Raw genomic sequence first — 16,492 nt, forward strand, 5'->3', positions numbered from 1 at the left:
TTCATCGTCTTCAGTAGTTATTACCCGTTGAGGAGATTCAGTAATAGAATCTTCTGTGACATCTTCAAATTCAGCAAAGTCATTATCATCATACTCCACTATGTCTTCCTCATCCTCAAAATCATCAAACTTGGCTTCAGAGACACTCCCAAACACCAAAAGGACAACACAGAAAGGAACGAAGGTTTTCATTGCACCTGTATGAGCGGCTAAAACCTGGCTCAGCCTGTTCCCTGCCACCGTTTCTCAGCCTGGCCGCCACCTGCGCAGTCACCGCGATTTTACCGCCCCCGATCCCTCTAGGACACAGCCATACCAGGTAGCTCAGTCACGCTGAGCCACTCCACGTACCCTCCGCCATCTGTCAGCACAGAGCCCAATGCAGGGCTCAATCCCACAACTGCAAGATCACAATTTCTACCGAGATCAAGAGTCTGACACTTAACTGACTCAGCCACCTAGTGCTCCAAGCATTTACATTTTGTTTAACTGAAGTTTTATTTTATGTTTAGTTTTCTAATGTTTATTTATTATTGAGACAGCGAGAAACAGAGCATGAGTGGGGGAGGGACAGAGAGAGAGGGAGACACAGACTCCGAAGCAGGCTCCAGTCTCTGAGCTGTTAGCACAGAGCCCAACGCGGGGCACAAATCCACAAACCATGAGATCATGACCTGAGCCGAAGTCAGTCGCTTAACTGACTGAGACACCCAGGTTCCCCTTTAACTGAAATTTTAAATGAGATGATTGGAAATTTATATCCAGTCATGAGAAGCAGAGAAACTGCGTGCACTTTAAACAGTGTGTACTTTATCATTTTATTATATATATTGCCATAAATATTATATATGTAGCTTTGGGTACCCAAAGTACACACCAAAGTAAACAAAGTACAGACCAAAGTGAAGTGTATAAAACAGTTCCATGACAGGGATGTCTCATACCGCGCTTTTATAAACACATTCCTTGTCCCTCACCCCTGGTAACCACTTGTTCTGTTCTCCATTTCCAAGATTTTGTCATTTCAAAAATGTTACATAAGTGAAACCATGAAGTAGGTAACCTTCTGGTATTGGTTTTTTTCACACCACATAATTCCTTAGAAATTCACATGCTCATAAGTACCAACAGCTCATTCCTTTTTACTGCTGAGTAGTATTTCAACTTAGTAAATGCTACAATTTGTTTAACCAGTCACCAATTAAATGACATATTGGTTGCTTCCAATTTTTGGCTATCACAAATAAAGCTGCTATGAACATTTGTGTACAGGTTTTTGTATGATCATAGTTTTCTTTTATCTGAGACAAATTTCCAATAGTGCAATTGCTGGCTCATATGGCTTTGTGTGTTTTTTGTTTTTGTTCTTGCAGTTCAAACTAATTTCTCTTTTATTGAAGTCCAAGTTATCATTTCATGATTTGAAACTCAATAAGGGAAAACTTGTTCAAATAAGGTAATATATTATCATCAGTATTTCTAGGCGATTGCTTACAATCGAGTAGCATTATGAATAAATCCTTGAGAAGCCCATCCATGGGGCTTACACTATGTTAAGGCCCAGTTCCTCTGGAGCGGAGATTCCCAGTTCATTTAAAGTTGGTCTAAGGTAGGTGCCTGCATGGCTTAGTTGGTTAAGCATGAGACTTTGGTTCAGGTTATAGTCTCATGGTTTATGAGTTTGAGTCCTGCGTTGGGCTGTGTGCTAACAGCTCAGAGTTTGGAACCTGCTTCAGATTCTGTCTCCCTCTCTCTCTCTGCTCCTCCCCTGCTCACACTCTGTCTCAGAAATAAATACACATTTAAAAAAGGTTGGTCTAAGTTCCTGGATAGCAATAGGGGTAGATTTCCTTGTGAGGTTCTGCTTTGTCCTTAACAACTTCTAGGATGTGAACTGCACTAGCAAATCATTTAACTGTCTGCATCAATAAACAGAGCAGCACCAATGATTTTGGGTTCTGGAACCAGATCATAGCCAAGAAGTGTATTCATCCCTTTATGACAATTACCAGGCATCAATATTTGGCTTGTTGAAGCATGTTGCCTAGTGAGCACCAAACTCCTCATCTATCTCATGTGACCCATGGGAGCAGCAGGGAATTGACGTGACAGTGGCTTTGGGGCTGGAGGACAGAGCTGGGTACAGGAGGCTTCAGGGGCTGGCACCAGTAAGGGTGGCTGCTGCCACAGTGCACAGGGGTAGAGGGGGTGCCGAGCATGATGGTGATGGCAGCGCACAGTCTAAGGCTAAAGGGAAGCTGGGTGAGACTTTGTAGGTTTTATTTATAAGAAAGTGACAGTTGGTTTCTAGTGTGGCTATATACCATTTTACATCCCAGCAGAAACATGAATGATCCAGTTTCTCTGCATCCTTGCCAGCCTTGTGTATAGTCACTATATTTTAACCTTCCTGATAGGTGTGCAGTAAAAGCTTATTGTGGTTTAAATTTACATGTCACGGATGGCTACTAATGATGGTGAACATGCTTTCGTAAGTGTGTTTGCTATATGTATATGATGTTTGGTGAAATTTTGTTCATGTCTTTTGCCCATTCTAATTAGTTCTATTTACTGTTGAATTTTGAGAGCTTTTAAAACATATGCTATTTCTTGTCAGACATGTGGTTTGTAAATATTTTCCTAATCTGTAGCTTTCCTTTTCACAGAGCAAAAGTTCTAATTTTGATGAGATCCAGTTTATCAGTTTTGTTCATTTATGGATCATACTTTGGGATCAAATCTAAAAACTTTTTGCCTAACCACAGAACCTAAAGAATTTTTTTCTCTAAAATTTTTATATTTTTCTATTTTACATCTAAATCTGTAATCCATTTTGGGTTAGTTTTTGGATAAGATACAAGCATAAGGTTGAATTCCCCTTTGCCCCCATGGATATCCAATTGCTCCAGGACCATTTGTTGAAAAGGCTATACCTTCTGCATTGAATTGCACCATTGTCAGAAATCATTTGAGCATATTTGTGTGGGTCTATTGCTGAGTTCTTTGTTCTGTGGTCCACTACTTCGCTAATACCAGATTTCCTTGATTACTGTAGCTTTATAGTAAGTCTTAATATCATACAGTTATTCCTCTCACATTATTTTTTGTCAATGTTGTTTATTCTAGTGCCTTTGCCATTCTAAGTTTTAGAATAGGCTTATCTGTGTCTATGAAAAACTTCACTAGGGTTTTGATAGGATGTGCAGATCAATTTGAGAACTGAATCTTTCCTATTTTGAGTCTTTCAATCCATGAACACAAGATGTCTATTTTTTTCTTCTTTGATTTCTTCCATAAGCATTTTGTAATTTTTAGCATACAGATCCTGTACATTTTGTTAAACATATACCTAAGTATTTAATTTGCTTTGGGGTGATTATGTTACTGTTTTAAAATTACCATATGCTCATTAGCAATAGAGATCAGATTTATTTTGGTATGTTGATACTGTATCCTGTGACCTTGCTTAAGTCATTTACTAGTTGTAACAGTTTACATTTGTAGATTCCTTGGGGTTTTCCATGTAGAAAATCATGTACAAAATTTTAGCAGCTATTCCTTAAAGCTAAATTAATTCAGAAACTGCTTAAATGTTAGTTACCAAAAAAAAAAAAAAATCCCCATAGTTTATGGTGAAATCCTGTACTTTAAAATTGTAAATAAAAATGATTACTTTTGCTTCAATTATTTGATATTATTTTGGGAAATTATAGCTAATGAGATTTTAAGAAACCTGCTGAAACAATCTATATGACTTCTTTTTCTTGCGTTATTACACCGGGTGGAATTTCTAGTACTATGTTGAATAAGAATGGTGAGAGTGGATATTCTTACCATGTTCCCAAATGTAGGGGGAAAGCATGGAGTCTTTCACCATTAAATGTAACATTAGCTACAGATTTTTTCATGGATGCCCTTTATCAGATTGAAGTAATTTCCTTGAAAAACTTGCTGAATCCTAACAAGTTGGATTTTAGATTACACTGATTAATTTTCAAATGTTGAAATAGCTTCGCATACCTGGAATAAATCACTTGGTCATGGTATTTAATTATGTTCATCCATTGTAGCCATTTAATTTAATATTTTGTTGAAGATGTTTGTGTTTAACTAAATTCATTAGAGATAATGGCCTGCAGCGTTTTTGTTGTTGTTTTTGTATTTTCTTTGGTTTTAGTATCAGGATAATACTGGCCTTATAAAATGAGTTGGGAAGTGTTCCTTCTTCCCAAGATAAAATTTGTCCTGTCATGGGACACCAGGCTGGCTCAGTAGAGCATGAGCCTCTTGATCTTGGGGGTGGTTAAGTTTGAGCCCCACATTGGGAGTAGAGATTACTTGCAAATAAAATCTTACAAAAGAAAATTTTTGTCCCGTTGATAAAAATTATATAATAGACCACTTTCTGGAAAAGGCATCTTCTGGAATAGAATTTTCTGGAAGAGACTGTCTTATTCTTCTCTAAATGTTTGGTATAATTCTCCAGTAGAACCATATAGTCTTGGAGATCTCTTTCTCAGGAGCTTCTAAATTATGAATTGAAATTATTTAATTGTACAGGGCCATTCAGATTATTTCATTTTGAATTTTGGTAGTTTATGATTTAAGGAATGGTCCACTTCTTCAAATTTTTGGATGTAGTTATTGGTAGTATTCCTTTTTATCTTTTTAATAGTTGTAGGATCTTTGGTGATACTCACTACTTCATTCCTACTGTTGGTGATTTGTGTCTTTTTGTTAGTCTTGCTGTTTAAACACAACTTTTCTCCCTCGGCCACCAGCTTTTTAGCTGTTTCAGTTTCATTAATCTCTGCTCTGGTCCTGGATGTGCTTTTGTGAGGTTGAGTTAGGGAACTAAGATTATTGATTTAGACTTTTCCTTGTTTCTAATGCAAGTAATTGGCACTTCTATATTTCTTTCAATGCTTTTTAACAGCATTCTACATATTTCAGTATGTTGTATGTTGACATTCATTTCTGTGTTTTTAAATTTTTCTTATAAGATTTCCTCTTTACAGTGCCTGGCTGGCCAGTCGGTTTAGCATCTGCATTTTGATTTTGGCTTAGGTCATGATCTTGCAGTTTGTGAGTTCAGTCCCCACATCAAGTTCTGCACTGGCGACATAAAGCCTGCTTGGGATTCTCTCTCTCTCTCTCTCTCTCTGTCCCAGCTTCCTTGCTTGCCTTCTGTCAAAATAAATAAACTTAAAAAGCTCCCCTCTTTGAGCCATCAATCATTCATATGTGGATTGTTTAGTGCTTGTTATTTTCCTATTGTCTGTTATTGATTTGTGATCTGATACTATTATGGTTAAAGAACATACTCTGGATAATTTCATATCTTTTGAACTTGTTTCATGACCTAGGAAATGGTGTCTCTGTGAACATCCCATTGATGCTTAAAAAAAAAAAGTGCATTCTGTTCTTGGTTATAAAGTGGCAGTATCTATTTGCAGCCCCCAACAGCAGTGTATGAGTTCCCATTGATCCTCTCCAACATTTGATAATGTTAGAGACATCATTTTTCCTAATTTGATAGGTAAAAATTGGTATTTCCTATGGCCTCTAATTTTCATATGCCACACAGAAGAAGGCTGAGTATCTTTTCATGTTTATTAACCATATGAATTTCCTCTTAAGTGAAATGCCTATATATGATATTACTTATATGTTGCTCTGTAGTCAAGTATGGCCAAGTAGGTTCTGGCGAGAAGGATATGACTGCAAGAAGTCTAGTCTCTACCAAGTCTGGCCCTTAAAGACATCCAGATGCTATCTCACTCTGCCACATCCATTTTAGAGACCGTATGTTCCAGGTGGCATAATTACTGGATGGAACAGGGCCTCTCAAACTGCCATACCTTCCGTGAAAATGGAATATCCCTAGACTTTTGCTTTAGGATAAAACATTTTGTAGTAAATTTTTATTTCATTCTCATTTTGATAGTTCTGCTGGGTACAGAATTCCAAGCTGGTCATTTTCTTTTTTATTTAATCAAAGACTAGTGATAAACATAAATACAGCACAATTACCTAAGATCACTCTTCATACTGTATACAATTTATATAGATGATATACAATCTGAAAGAAACCTACATTCAGCAGTCAAATGTTTAGATTTTTCCTTCCCTCCCTAAAGAAATTTTTAACCACACAAATTTAGGATTTCATCAGCACATACTCTCCTGTGACCAACAGTTCAGACACAGAAACTGCAAAAATGAGATGCTAACATTATGAACCTTTGTTAATAATAAATAAAAAAACAGAAGCAGCCATGATTGAGATACATTGTTACTGACAACTGTGCCCTAAGGGGCAATATCAAAAGATTGTGATTCTCTGTGAGGCAGAGAAAAGCTATATATACATACACAATAAAAAAAATAAACTTCACAATGAACACATGCATCTTTAATTCTGGGGAAATCACAGCCCTCCAAAATTTCTCTGCATTTCAAGCTGACAGTTATTTTTCTCTCAAAAATTTGAAGATTTAATTCCACGCTTTTTGGTGGTCACTGTTGCTGGTAACTCATTATATCTAATTGGTGATCACTCCATTTCTCTAATTGCCTGCTTATGGTATTGTTCAGGCCACTGAAGACTATCTTATGTATGGATGTCTTTTTATTTATCCTATATGGTAGGGATAAAAGGATTCAATTACATAATTTTAAGCAAATCACAATTACATTCTCCTCCTTGTTTACAAAGACTCTGATTAGATATATTAGACATTTTCATTTCATCCTGTAGGTCAGGGATTGACACTCTTAGTAAAGAGATCAGATAGTAAATATTTAGGCTTTGAGGCCAGTTTGTTACACCTATTGGACTGTCCTTATAGCACAAAAGCGGCCATAGACTATATATAAAAAAACACAAGTATGTCTTTCTTCCAATAAAACAAAAACAAGCAAGCTAGATTTGACTTGTGGGCTCTATTCTGCCAATCTCTGCTATAGATCTCTGAATAGCTTTTCTATTTCTTTCTCCTTGTCTGTGCTATATCCTGGTACATTTATTGTATATAATTTCTAGCTGATTTTCTCTTTACGTGTGTCTAATTGTTTTAACCCATCCGTTGAGTTTTGTTTTTAGTTTATTTCAACACTTTCCTTCCTAGAAGTCTCACATTTTCCAAATCTACCCATTTTCCTCCAAAAATCTTACTTCGTTCAACACTTTACAAATAGCTAGTCTACTGCAGTCCTGGGAAGAGGGCGATGAACTATATTTGTTATTCATTGTTTCTGATAACTCTCACACTGTGGCTTGCTTTTTTGTGTCATTCATCTTTGATACTAATTTCTTGACCTTAATTTGTGACCGTGCTTATGTGTCTAGCCAACCTAAGACCGCTTCAGCTTCTTGACGACCTTCCCTCAGCATTGGTCTTGGCATCTGACCTCAAGAGAGCCCTACCATTTCAGTTGCTTACTGCTCTCCTCCCAACTAAATGTGTGTGTGGCAGGGACGGGGGAGGTCCTGAGAGTACTTGCCCTGACGCGCTGAGACTGGCGATGCCTTCAAACATGGGTCTCACGCAGGATCTATTTGTACTACTAGAAACAAAATTGGTAGGTCTCTAAACTTTAATCTAATCTCTATCAAAATTCTAATGTTTACTTTCACTCAACTTTTACAAATTGGATAAAGTGATTATAAATTTCTTAGAGTGAGAGCTATTGCAACTCAAAGGTTCACTAAGTAAACTGTGGCAGCATAATTGATAATTCATTTTGAAAAAAAGAGATCTGGTTCTTTGTCTCCCATGGGTTTCTGTAACCACAGCAGTTCATGGGTGCAGAGCAGGCAGTCAGATTTAATAAGGATTTGGGTTTTGCCAAGTGAATACAAAAAGAAAGTAAATTATAATGAAACTTGCATAAGGAAAGAAGTGGGGGTGTGAAGGGGAGAGGTACCATAAAAATCTCTAGGATTAATGGATTCTAAGGTCCTGGTGAGGCCTCACAATTGTTAGAGTCAAAGGCTTATCTGGAGTAAGCTAGAAAAAGATACGAGGAAGTAGTAAGAAACCAGTGTGCTTGAAATTGAGATCAAGCAAAGATTTTCGTTATTGGCAATGACAAAGGAGTGGCTAAAGTTAATTAGCTATTTGGATCTAATATTAGCAGAGAGGTCAAGGGACTGAGAAGTGTCAATTAGAGAAAAATACTGAGACAGAGACTAAAATCTCTGGTGAACAAGGAGTGAACCAGGGATGGTAAATGACTACAGGTGGTATAGTGTGATGATCATGACAAACTTAAAGCTGGGGATAAAAAGGAAGAATGTGAGATGGAGGAAGGAGGGGCGGGGAAGATGGTCTGCAAGTGGCACCCCAAAGGTAAGAAAAACACTAGTGAAGGGACTACATGAGAGCCTGCAAGAGAGAGCCAGGTTCAGTCAGAGCAGTGGTTCTCCAACTTTAGTGTGTATTAGCATCACCTACAGAGTGTTCAACTAAGGGTTGTTGGACCCTACACCCAGAGTTTCTGATTCAGTAATTCTGAAATCTGAGAATTTGCATTTCTAAAACATTCTCAGATGATGCTAAAGCAGCTGGTCCTGGGACCAAAAATCTAGACAACTCAAGAAAAAAAGGGGGGGGGGGAACAAGGAAAAATTTTTGATTATATCGGGAATGTTATTGATGACTGATCACGAATCCCAGAAAACACTATGAAACAGTTTTAGAAGTTGGAGAGGAGTAAGAGATGTGGACAGAAATGGGGTCCTCACAAAACTAGGCTGGAGTTGAAGGCAAATTAAGTTACATTCAGGATTCATGCATAAAATTAATAGTAATAAACTCCATACAAGAAGTTAAGAAAAGCCAAACAATCTTTTACTGAAAAATAATGCCTAATATAGGAAGGATCAGTTATAAACCGGTATTTTCTCTGCTAAAGTGACTTCAACCAACCAACCAAAAAGTTTGTTGAATGAGCAAAGGTTCAAGTGTTAAGCTGGTTAAATAAAACACTGATAACCATAACATCGCTCTCATCAGAGCTGCCCCAGATGTTAATTGGAAAACCTCAAGTAAGCCATTATTCTTTAATATAATACAATGCTAATAAAACTGAACTTTATTTTTTCAGAGATAGACAACAATGATTCTTCAGTTTTATTAGTTATTTAAAGGCAGCTGGTGAAAGATTTAATGTGTAAATCCTTACTATTGTTACAGTCTTCAAAACAGGAAATGCCCCGCAGATCTTTAAAGTATTATATAATATTAAAAAGCAACAGAAAATACTGAAAGGTCTTAAATGAAAAACAAACAAAAAAACACCTGTGATTCCATCACCTAGAGCTAATCACTATATATACCTGATATATCTCCCTTAGAAAATACACACACACACACACACACACACACACACACACACACATATATACACAGACATGGATATATCTAATCTACAGATGATCTTTTCTGAAAATAACAATGCATACTATTTAGTAGATATATACTAATTTCTTGGTTAAAAAATAGCTATAGTTGATAAAATTAATACACTTGAATTCTAACACCAAAACATTCCTGAATGTGTCACCACCATTTTAGCTACTAGTCAATCGTAATTTTGAAAATGACTGTAATTTAAAGATATTTCAAAAAATTATATTGATTATAAAACAAGCGAAGTCAAGAAAACTTTTCTTCTTCCTCTCTATAATACACACAAACTTTCAATTTTTATTTTAGATGGTATCTATTAGTGCCTGAATCATGTTACACTTCAAGAGTACAAAATGTTAAAATATGTGAAGTGGAGATACATGATTTATACATAATTGCAACTTGAGAATGATAAAACAAAAATAATTTACAGATTTAAAGACTATATAGTTAAGTAAAAAGGCAAACATTCATTGCTATCACATATTCACATTAAGAAATGTTTAAGTTTCTATAAAAACTTACATCATATTCACTATTATTTTGCTCAAATTTAACATCATCCAAGCCATGGGAAACATTGTCTTTAAGCCAGATTTCAATATCAACTTTGCATACAGAATCAACAAAAAATTTTATGAAACCTGATGCTCAAGGAAACCAAGTATTATTTGAGGTTCTAAATATTTTTGAAGGTAGATAATTGGTATAAAAGTTAAAAACTCAAAAGGAACTGTTTTTTATGTACTTACATTTTTTTTCACTTTTAAGAAGGGGCTATCTCTTTTGGATTTTCATTGCTTAGACAGGGCCTATAATACACAGCAGACTATTCTTTATAAAATAAATAACAACTGGGAATTTATTCAATTTTTAGGAACACAAAATCATAAAATTTCCTATAAATTATACCACCTAGAAAATGAACATATAGCTATTAAAAATATAGGTGAAAATTGTTTAATCATTTTAGAGCCATCAAAAGTACAATATAAGATTGGTATCCTGGTGTTTGAAAGCAATCATTTTACCATATACATCTTAATCTTTTATATCATTCATCTTAAGTTGATGGTTATCTTAAAAAGTTTTAATCAAAGTTGTTTTCAAACATTGTCATAATGTCGCTTTGAAGAGTCATATCAATGGTACCAGCCATCTGTAGAAAGAAGGGAAAAATTTCAATGTTACTTTAAAAAGTATATGCTTTCATTATACAAAAATGATTACACAACATTTGGAACACATTATACAAAATGAACACTTAAACATAATGAGTTTATGCAATTTTCTATTTCTATTCAAATACTATCTGATTTTTGTTAAAATATTGCTTGTGTGATAAATAAAGGTTAAAACTTACAAAAACACGAAGAACAAGTTTAACTTCTCTCTTCAATGAAGAGCGTAAAGTCTCAGCATTGGCAAATTAATAAGAATGTGAACTAAGATTATATTGTTTCATCTATCTCTGTAATCAACGTAGTGTGCCAAGACACAAAATTATTTTCTGAATGAACCAATATCTTAATTATTTGAGAAACTATAATATGTAACATTAAAGATATAGGCTTTCCTTGACTGTGTAACCTAGGGCAAATCATTTAAACAAGTTTGTTTTAGTATATTGCCAAATATAGGTATTTATGAGGATCAAACCAGATTGCATATGTAACACTCAGCACAATGTTTTTCATTAAATGCTAAAAAGCCATTAAAAATAACAAAGAAAAAGCTAATTAAGACAAAGGAAATAAATGTTTCCTATATTCTGAAGCTTTCTATACATGCCCATATGATACAAGTTAATCTTTGGCATCTGAAATGATACCAACTATGACATTTAAAAAAATATATATTTTTATCAATAAATAGTAACAGGCCAGAGTGGTGGATAAATGTGCCAATTTGCAGTCAATTGGTTAATTTCCTAAATGAGAATCAGTATTCGCATTGGCTATGTCAGAGAAGATTTAGAATTAGGATTTATCTACCAAAAAGAAATATGTGTAAATCTTATAAACTACAAATATTTTTTAAATATGCCATTAACAAAAGAATTTTTTTTTTGAGAGAGAGTGCATGTGAGCAGGAGAGGGGCAGAAGGAGACAGAATCCTAAGAATCACTTCTTGAGAGAGGATTGTAGGGCTCAACCTCACAACTATGAGATCATGACCTGACCCAAAATCAAGAGTTGAACGCTTAACCAATTAAGTCACCCAGACACCCAAGAATAAATCTTTACCCAGGCTATTTTCTTTTTCTTATTTTTTATTTTAAGGTTTCATTTTTAAAGCAATCTCTATACCCAATGTAGGTTTGAACTCACAACCCCAAGATCAAGAGCCTCATGCTCAGTTGGTTAAGTTATCCGACTTTGGCTCAGATTGTGATCTTGAAGTTGGGAGTGTGAGCCTCATGTTAGGCTCTGTGCTGACAGCTCAGGCCCTGCAGCCTGCTTTGGTTTCTGTGACTCCCATTTTCTCCTCCCCTGCTCATGCTCTGTCTCTCTCTCAAAAATAAATAATGGGGGGAAAAAACACTAACAATCTAGAATTCTATATCCAGCAAAAACAGATTTAAAAAATAAAGGCAAGTTTAAAACACATCCACACAAAACCCTGCACATAAATATTTATAGTGGTTTGCTGTAATTGCTATAAGATGGAAACAACCAAGATGTCTGTTAATAGATGAAGAAAACTGTGGTACATTCATGTAATGGGAGTATTTATTCAGTGGGACAAAATGAGCTATTAAGCTACAAAAAGACATAGAAACTTAAATTCATATTACTAAAATGAAAGAAATCAATCTGAAACAGCTACATATTGTATGATTCCAACTATATGACATTCTGGAAAAGGCAAATAATAAACAGATCTGTGGTTGGAGGGATGAGTAGGAGGCACACAAACAACTTTTTTTTTTAAAGAAAGACAGACTTTAAAAAAAGTTTTATTTATTTTTGAGAGAGAGAGCACAAGTAGGGTAGGAGCAGAGAGAGGAGACAGAGGATCCAAAGTAGACTCCATGGTGACAGCAGCAAGCCCAATGTGGTGTTTAAACTCCTGAAATGTGAGACCATGACCTGTGCCAAAGTCAGACATGCAACCAACTGAGCCACCCAAGCACCCCCAGGAGACTCTTAAGAAAGGGACATTATTCTTTTTTTCATTTTTTAGTAGTCTCCAGACCCAGCATGGAGCCCAATGCAGGGCTTGAACTCACAACCCTGAGATCAAGATGAGATCAAAAGTCAGATCCTTAACTGACTGGGCCACCCAGATGCCTCAGAAAGGGAAATTACTCAAATGGTACTGTAATTGTTGATCTAGGGTCATCATACCTTTGTCAACCCCCTAGCAGCACAACACTAAGGGTGAACACTAAAGTAAACTATTGATTTTTGCTTGATAACCTAAGGTTGACAGTGATGTGGCAATGTTGGTTCATGCACTGTGGGATGGTGTGGAAAAGTTTTGTGTTGATGGGGGCAGGGGAGGAGTATGTGGAAACTGTATTTGGGACTCAATTTTTCTGTGACTCTAAAATGCCCTAAAATATAAAGCCTATTACTAATATAAAAAGGCCAAATAAAGATATTTTCAGATACACAGAAGCTGAAAGAATTCATCACCAACTGACCTACACTACCAGAAATGTTAAAAGTCCTTTAGGAAGAAGGAAATTGTATCATTTGGAAATCTGGACCTGAATGAATGAAGAGCACTAGGAATGGTAACTATACAGGTAAACACAAAACTTGAACTTATTTAAAACTTTTAAAGAGATTATTTGATGGCTTAACTACTAGCATAAAAGCATGGAAAGGAGAAATGGAAGCACACTGTTGTAAAGTTATTCTATCAAATGTGAAGTGGTATAGCATAACTCACAGGAGCACTGTGCTGAGCTAATGTATGTACTACAAACCCTAAAGCAACCGTTAAATAACAAAGTGTTACTGATAATAAGCCAATGAAGGAAATAAAATGGAGTCATAAAAATACCTGGTTAAAAGAATGCAGGAAAAAGGAAAGAGATAAAAATAAAGGACAAACAGAAAAGAACAAGATGTTGCACTCAAACTTAATCGTATCAATAACCATATTGAATGCAGTTGGTCTAAACACTCCTATAAAAGGCAGAGATTGGATTAAAAAAAAAAAGACCTCACTACATATTGCCTGCATGAAACTCACTTTAAATATAAAAACACAGGTAGGTTAAAAATAAAATATGATTTTTTAAGCCATATAACACTAGTCATACAAAAAGTGAAATGGTTATATTTCAGAGTAAATAATAATATCAGTAATCAAGAAGATCATTTTGTAATGAAAAGGGGGTCAACTAATCAAGAGGCCATAAAATCCCTAAATGTTTAGGTACCTAACAGTGCAACTTCAAAATACATGGGGAAAAAAATAACAAGGATGAAAAGACAAATTACAATATATAATCATAGATGCCAATGTTCCCTAGATATCTGGTAAAATAAGCAGGCAGAAAATCAGTAAGAATATAGGAGTCTTGAACAACATGATCAACCAACTTGGATACCCACCAGCAGTAGAACATATATTCTGCTCATGTGCACACAGAATATTTACCAAGGTAGACCATAATGCGGACCAGTAAAAAAGTTTCAGTGGGGGTGCCTGAGTGGCTCAGTATGTTAAGCATCAATTGTGAGATCAAGCCCTGAGATGGGCTTTGCACTGAGCTGAGAGTGGAGCCTGCTTGGGATTTTCACTATCTCCGTCTGCCCCTTCCCCACTCATGCTCTCTCTCAAAATAAAAATTAAAAAAAAAAAAAGGTCTCGGTGAATTTAATATATTATATATTCTCTGATTGTGCTGGAATTTAATTAGAAATTAATAACAAATTGCCAGCCAGATAATTCCCAAATATTTAGAAACTAATATACTTCTAAATAAATAATCCATGGATGAGGGGCACCTGGGTGGCTCAGTTGGTTAAGCGTCCAACTCTTAATTTCAAGTTTGTAGACTGAGCCTCAAAGTCAGGCTCTGTGGTGACAGCATGGTGCCTGCTTGGGATTCTTTCTCTCTCCCACTCTCTCTCTCACCCCACCCACCTCTCAATATAAATAAACTTAATAATTAAAAAATAATCCATGGATGAAGGAAGAAACCAATTCTAACTTTTAAAACATCATTTTTTGTATATTGACTCCTAAACATGTCAGGTTTCTTTTGCTTTCCAATCTTATTAAGATATAATTGACACAAAATAGAAGTCAACTTCTTCATCTAGTGTTCAATTAAAGAAACACTGACCTGGGACAGCCATAATTTATAGATAGTTTATTGATTTTTCTTTTTTGTTTGTTTGTTTTTAAATAGTTTATTGTCAAATTGGTTTCCATACAACACCCAGTGCTCTTCCCCATAAGTGCCCTCCTCCATCACCACCACCTCTTTTCCCCCTTTGATTTTTTCAAGAGTAGTAACAGTAAGTAATCAACCACTTTACCTGTGTGCCAGGCACTTTCCTGTGTGTTTACTACATGTAAATTCATTCCATCTTCAGAATAGGTATTATTTATTACAGACAAGGAGATTGAGGTACAAAGAGGTTAAATAAATAGCCCAAGCCCAAAAGTCTAGTAAATGGCAGAACTAGTATTTGAAGCACATAGTCTAGTAGCTCCAAGACAATACTCTATGATTATATTCTAGATCTTTGAGCATAGAATTTTTGTCTTAGGCTCTGATTTTAGAATTTGATCCTCACTAAAGATGTAACTCCACTGTCGCTGAAAACCACCCTGAATATATCTTTGAACATGTAAAAGACAGTACTCTGTTAAATCATTCCTTAGTTAGATTTAATGAACAAAAATTTACTTACTGCTTCTCTCCTCCTCCGCTCTTGCTCTTTCTCCCTTGCTAAATTACGGTCTTTGAGAAGCAAGAGTTTGTATTTATCTTGAGTTTCCAAAGACTGCTGATGTTCTTTCTGCTCTTTTCCAAGGCACTTGTTTTGCACTTTGTTTGAAAAAGATTCTTGAGTAAAGCCAAGGTCCCTTAAAGAAATCGTATAGCTCAAAGTGGATTTCAAGTTCCTTAAAAGTTTTTATTACTAAGATATGTTATTAAATTATAAATATAAAGCAATGTTTTAGATTTCCTTTGTCATGTTATGATGTCATTTTCAAGCTTGACTTTTGATGTCAAATTTTACAAAGGCAATCTATATTAACAAAAAGAAATTTATATAGAAACTGTGACCAAGGTTATATAAAACTGTACTATGTTCTTACACATAGAATGGAAACAATATTAAGAAATTTCTGGAAAACAACAATGTCTTTCTAATTTAGTTACATTAGTATCTTTAATAGCTTAACCACTTGATAATTTCTGTCCTCTTCAAAGAAGATACCACTTGTTAATGAAAAAAATCAACAAAAATTTGCTTTCTGTATTATAATTTTCTCTGTATTCTCACTAAATAGCTTAATCATGGTCATTTGACAAAAAAAGAAATTTAATATATGTACAATTACATGTCCACCAGAGGGAATGGAGATTGTTACACATAGTCAATGCATGTAGATATGAATGAATACTTGAATAAATAAAAAGGAACTGATAAAGAAAAAAAAGTCTGTATCTCCCAAGGTGTAATCCAGTATATTACAGACCTCTGATATTCTTGAAATACTTTTGGTTCCTTTGTATTCTGTTCTAGATGTTTCCGAGTTAGTTCCTGTGTTCGAGCCTTTACTTCTTTTTCTATTGCTGCTTTTCTAAATTGGATGAAGAGTTCATCTGAGGATTTTAGTACACCTGATGTTTTGACAGTTTTGCCTAAACTTTTCCAAGAGTCTGCATTCTTGATCTTTATATCCTAAAAAAAAAAAAAAAAAAAAAAAGTTGATTCAGTCTGTGTCTACAGATGTCAACCACATTTTAGAAGGAAAACAATAATTTGTGATATAGTCATAGATCACAGTAAGATTCTAAAGAACTTCATGTAATTTTATTAAACTTAAGTTAGAAGTAGCTCATGTCAGAAAAAATATGATTAACAGATAAACT

General features: G+C 35.2%; 1 protein-coding gene across 2 annotated transcripts in view; it reads right to left on the minus strand.

Annotated features, from left to right (window-relative positions):
• Positions 1-9,595: 9,595 nt before the first annotated feature.
• Positions 9,596-16,492, minus strand: part of BRDT (bromodomain testis associated) — a 56,286-nt gene continuing 49,389 nt past the window's right edge. For both annotated transcript variants that reach the window (XM_029949029.1, XM_029949028.1), the window contains exons 15-17: positions 16,096-16,301; positions 15,300-15,474; positions 9,596-10,575 (exon numbers count right to left, since the gene is read on the minus strand). In XM_029949029.1, coding sequence (XP_029804889.1) covers positions 10,507-10,575; positions 15,300-15,474; positions 16,096-16,301 — 450 coding nt within the window. In that variant the 3' untranslated portion in view covers positions 9,596-10,506. The remainder of the gene's footprint in view (positions 10,576-15,299; positions 15,475-16,095; positions 16,302-16,492) is intronic.

This window comes from Suricata suricatta, chromosome 8, assembly GCF_006229205.1.
Source record: "Suricata suricatta isolate VVHF042 chromosome 8, meerkat_22Aug2017_6uvM2_HiC, whole genome shotgun sequence".
Taxonomy (NCBI): domain Eukaryota; kingdom Metazoa; phylum Chordata; class Mammalia; order Carnivora; family Herpestidae; genus Suricata; species Suricata suricatta.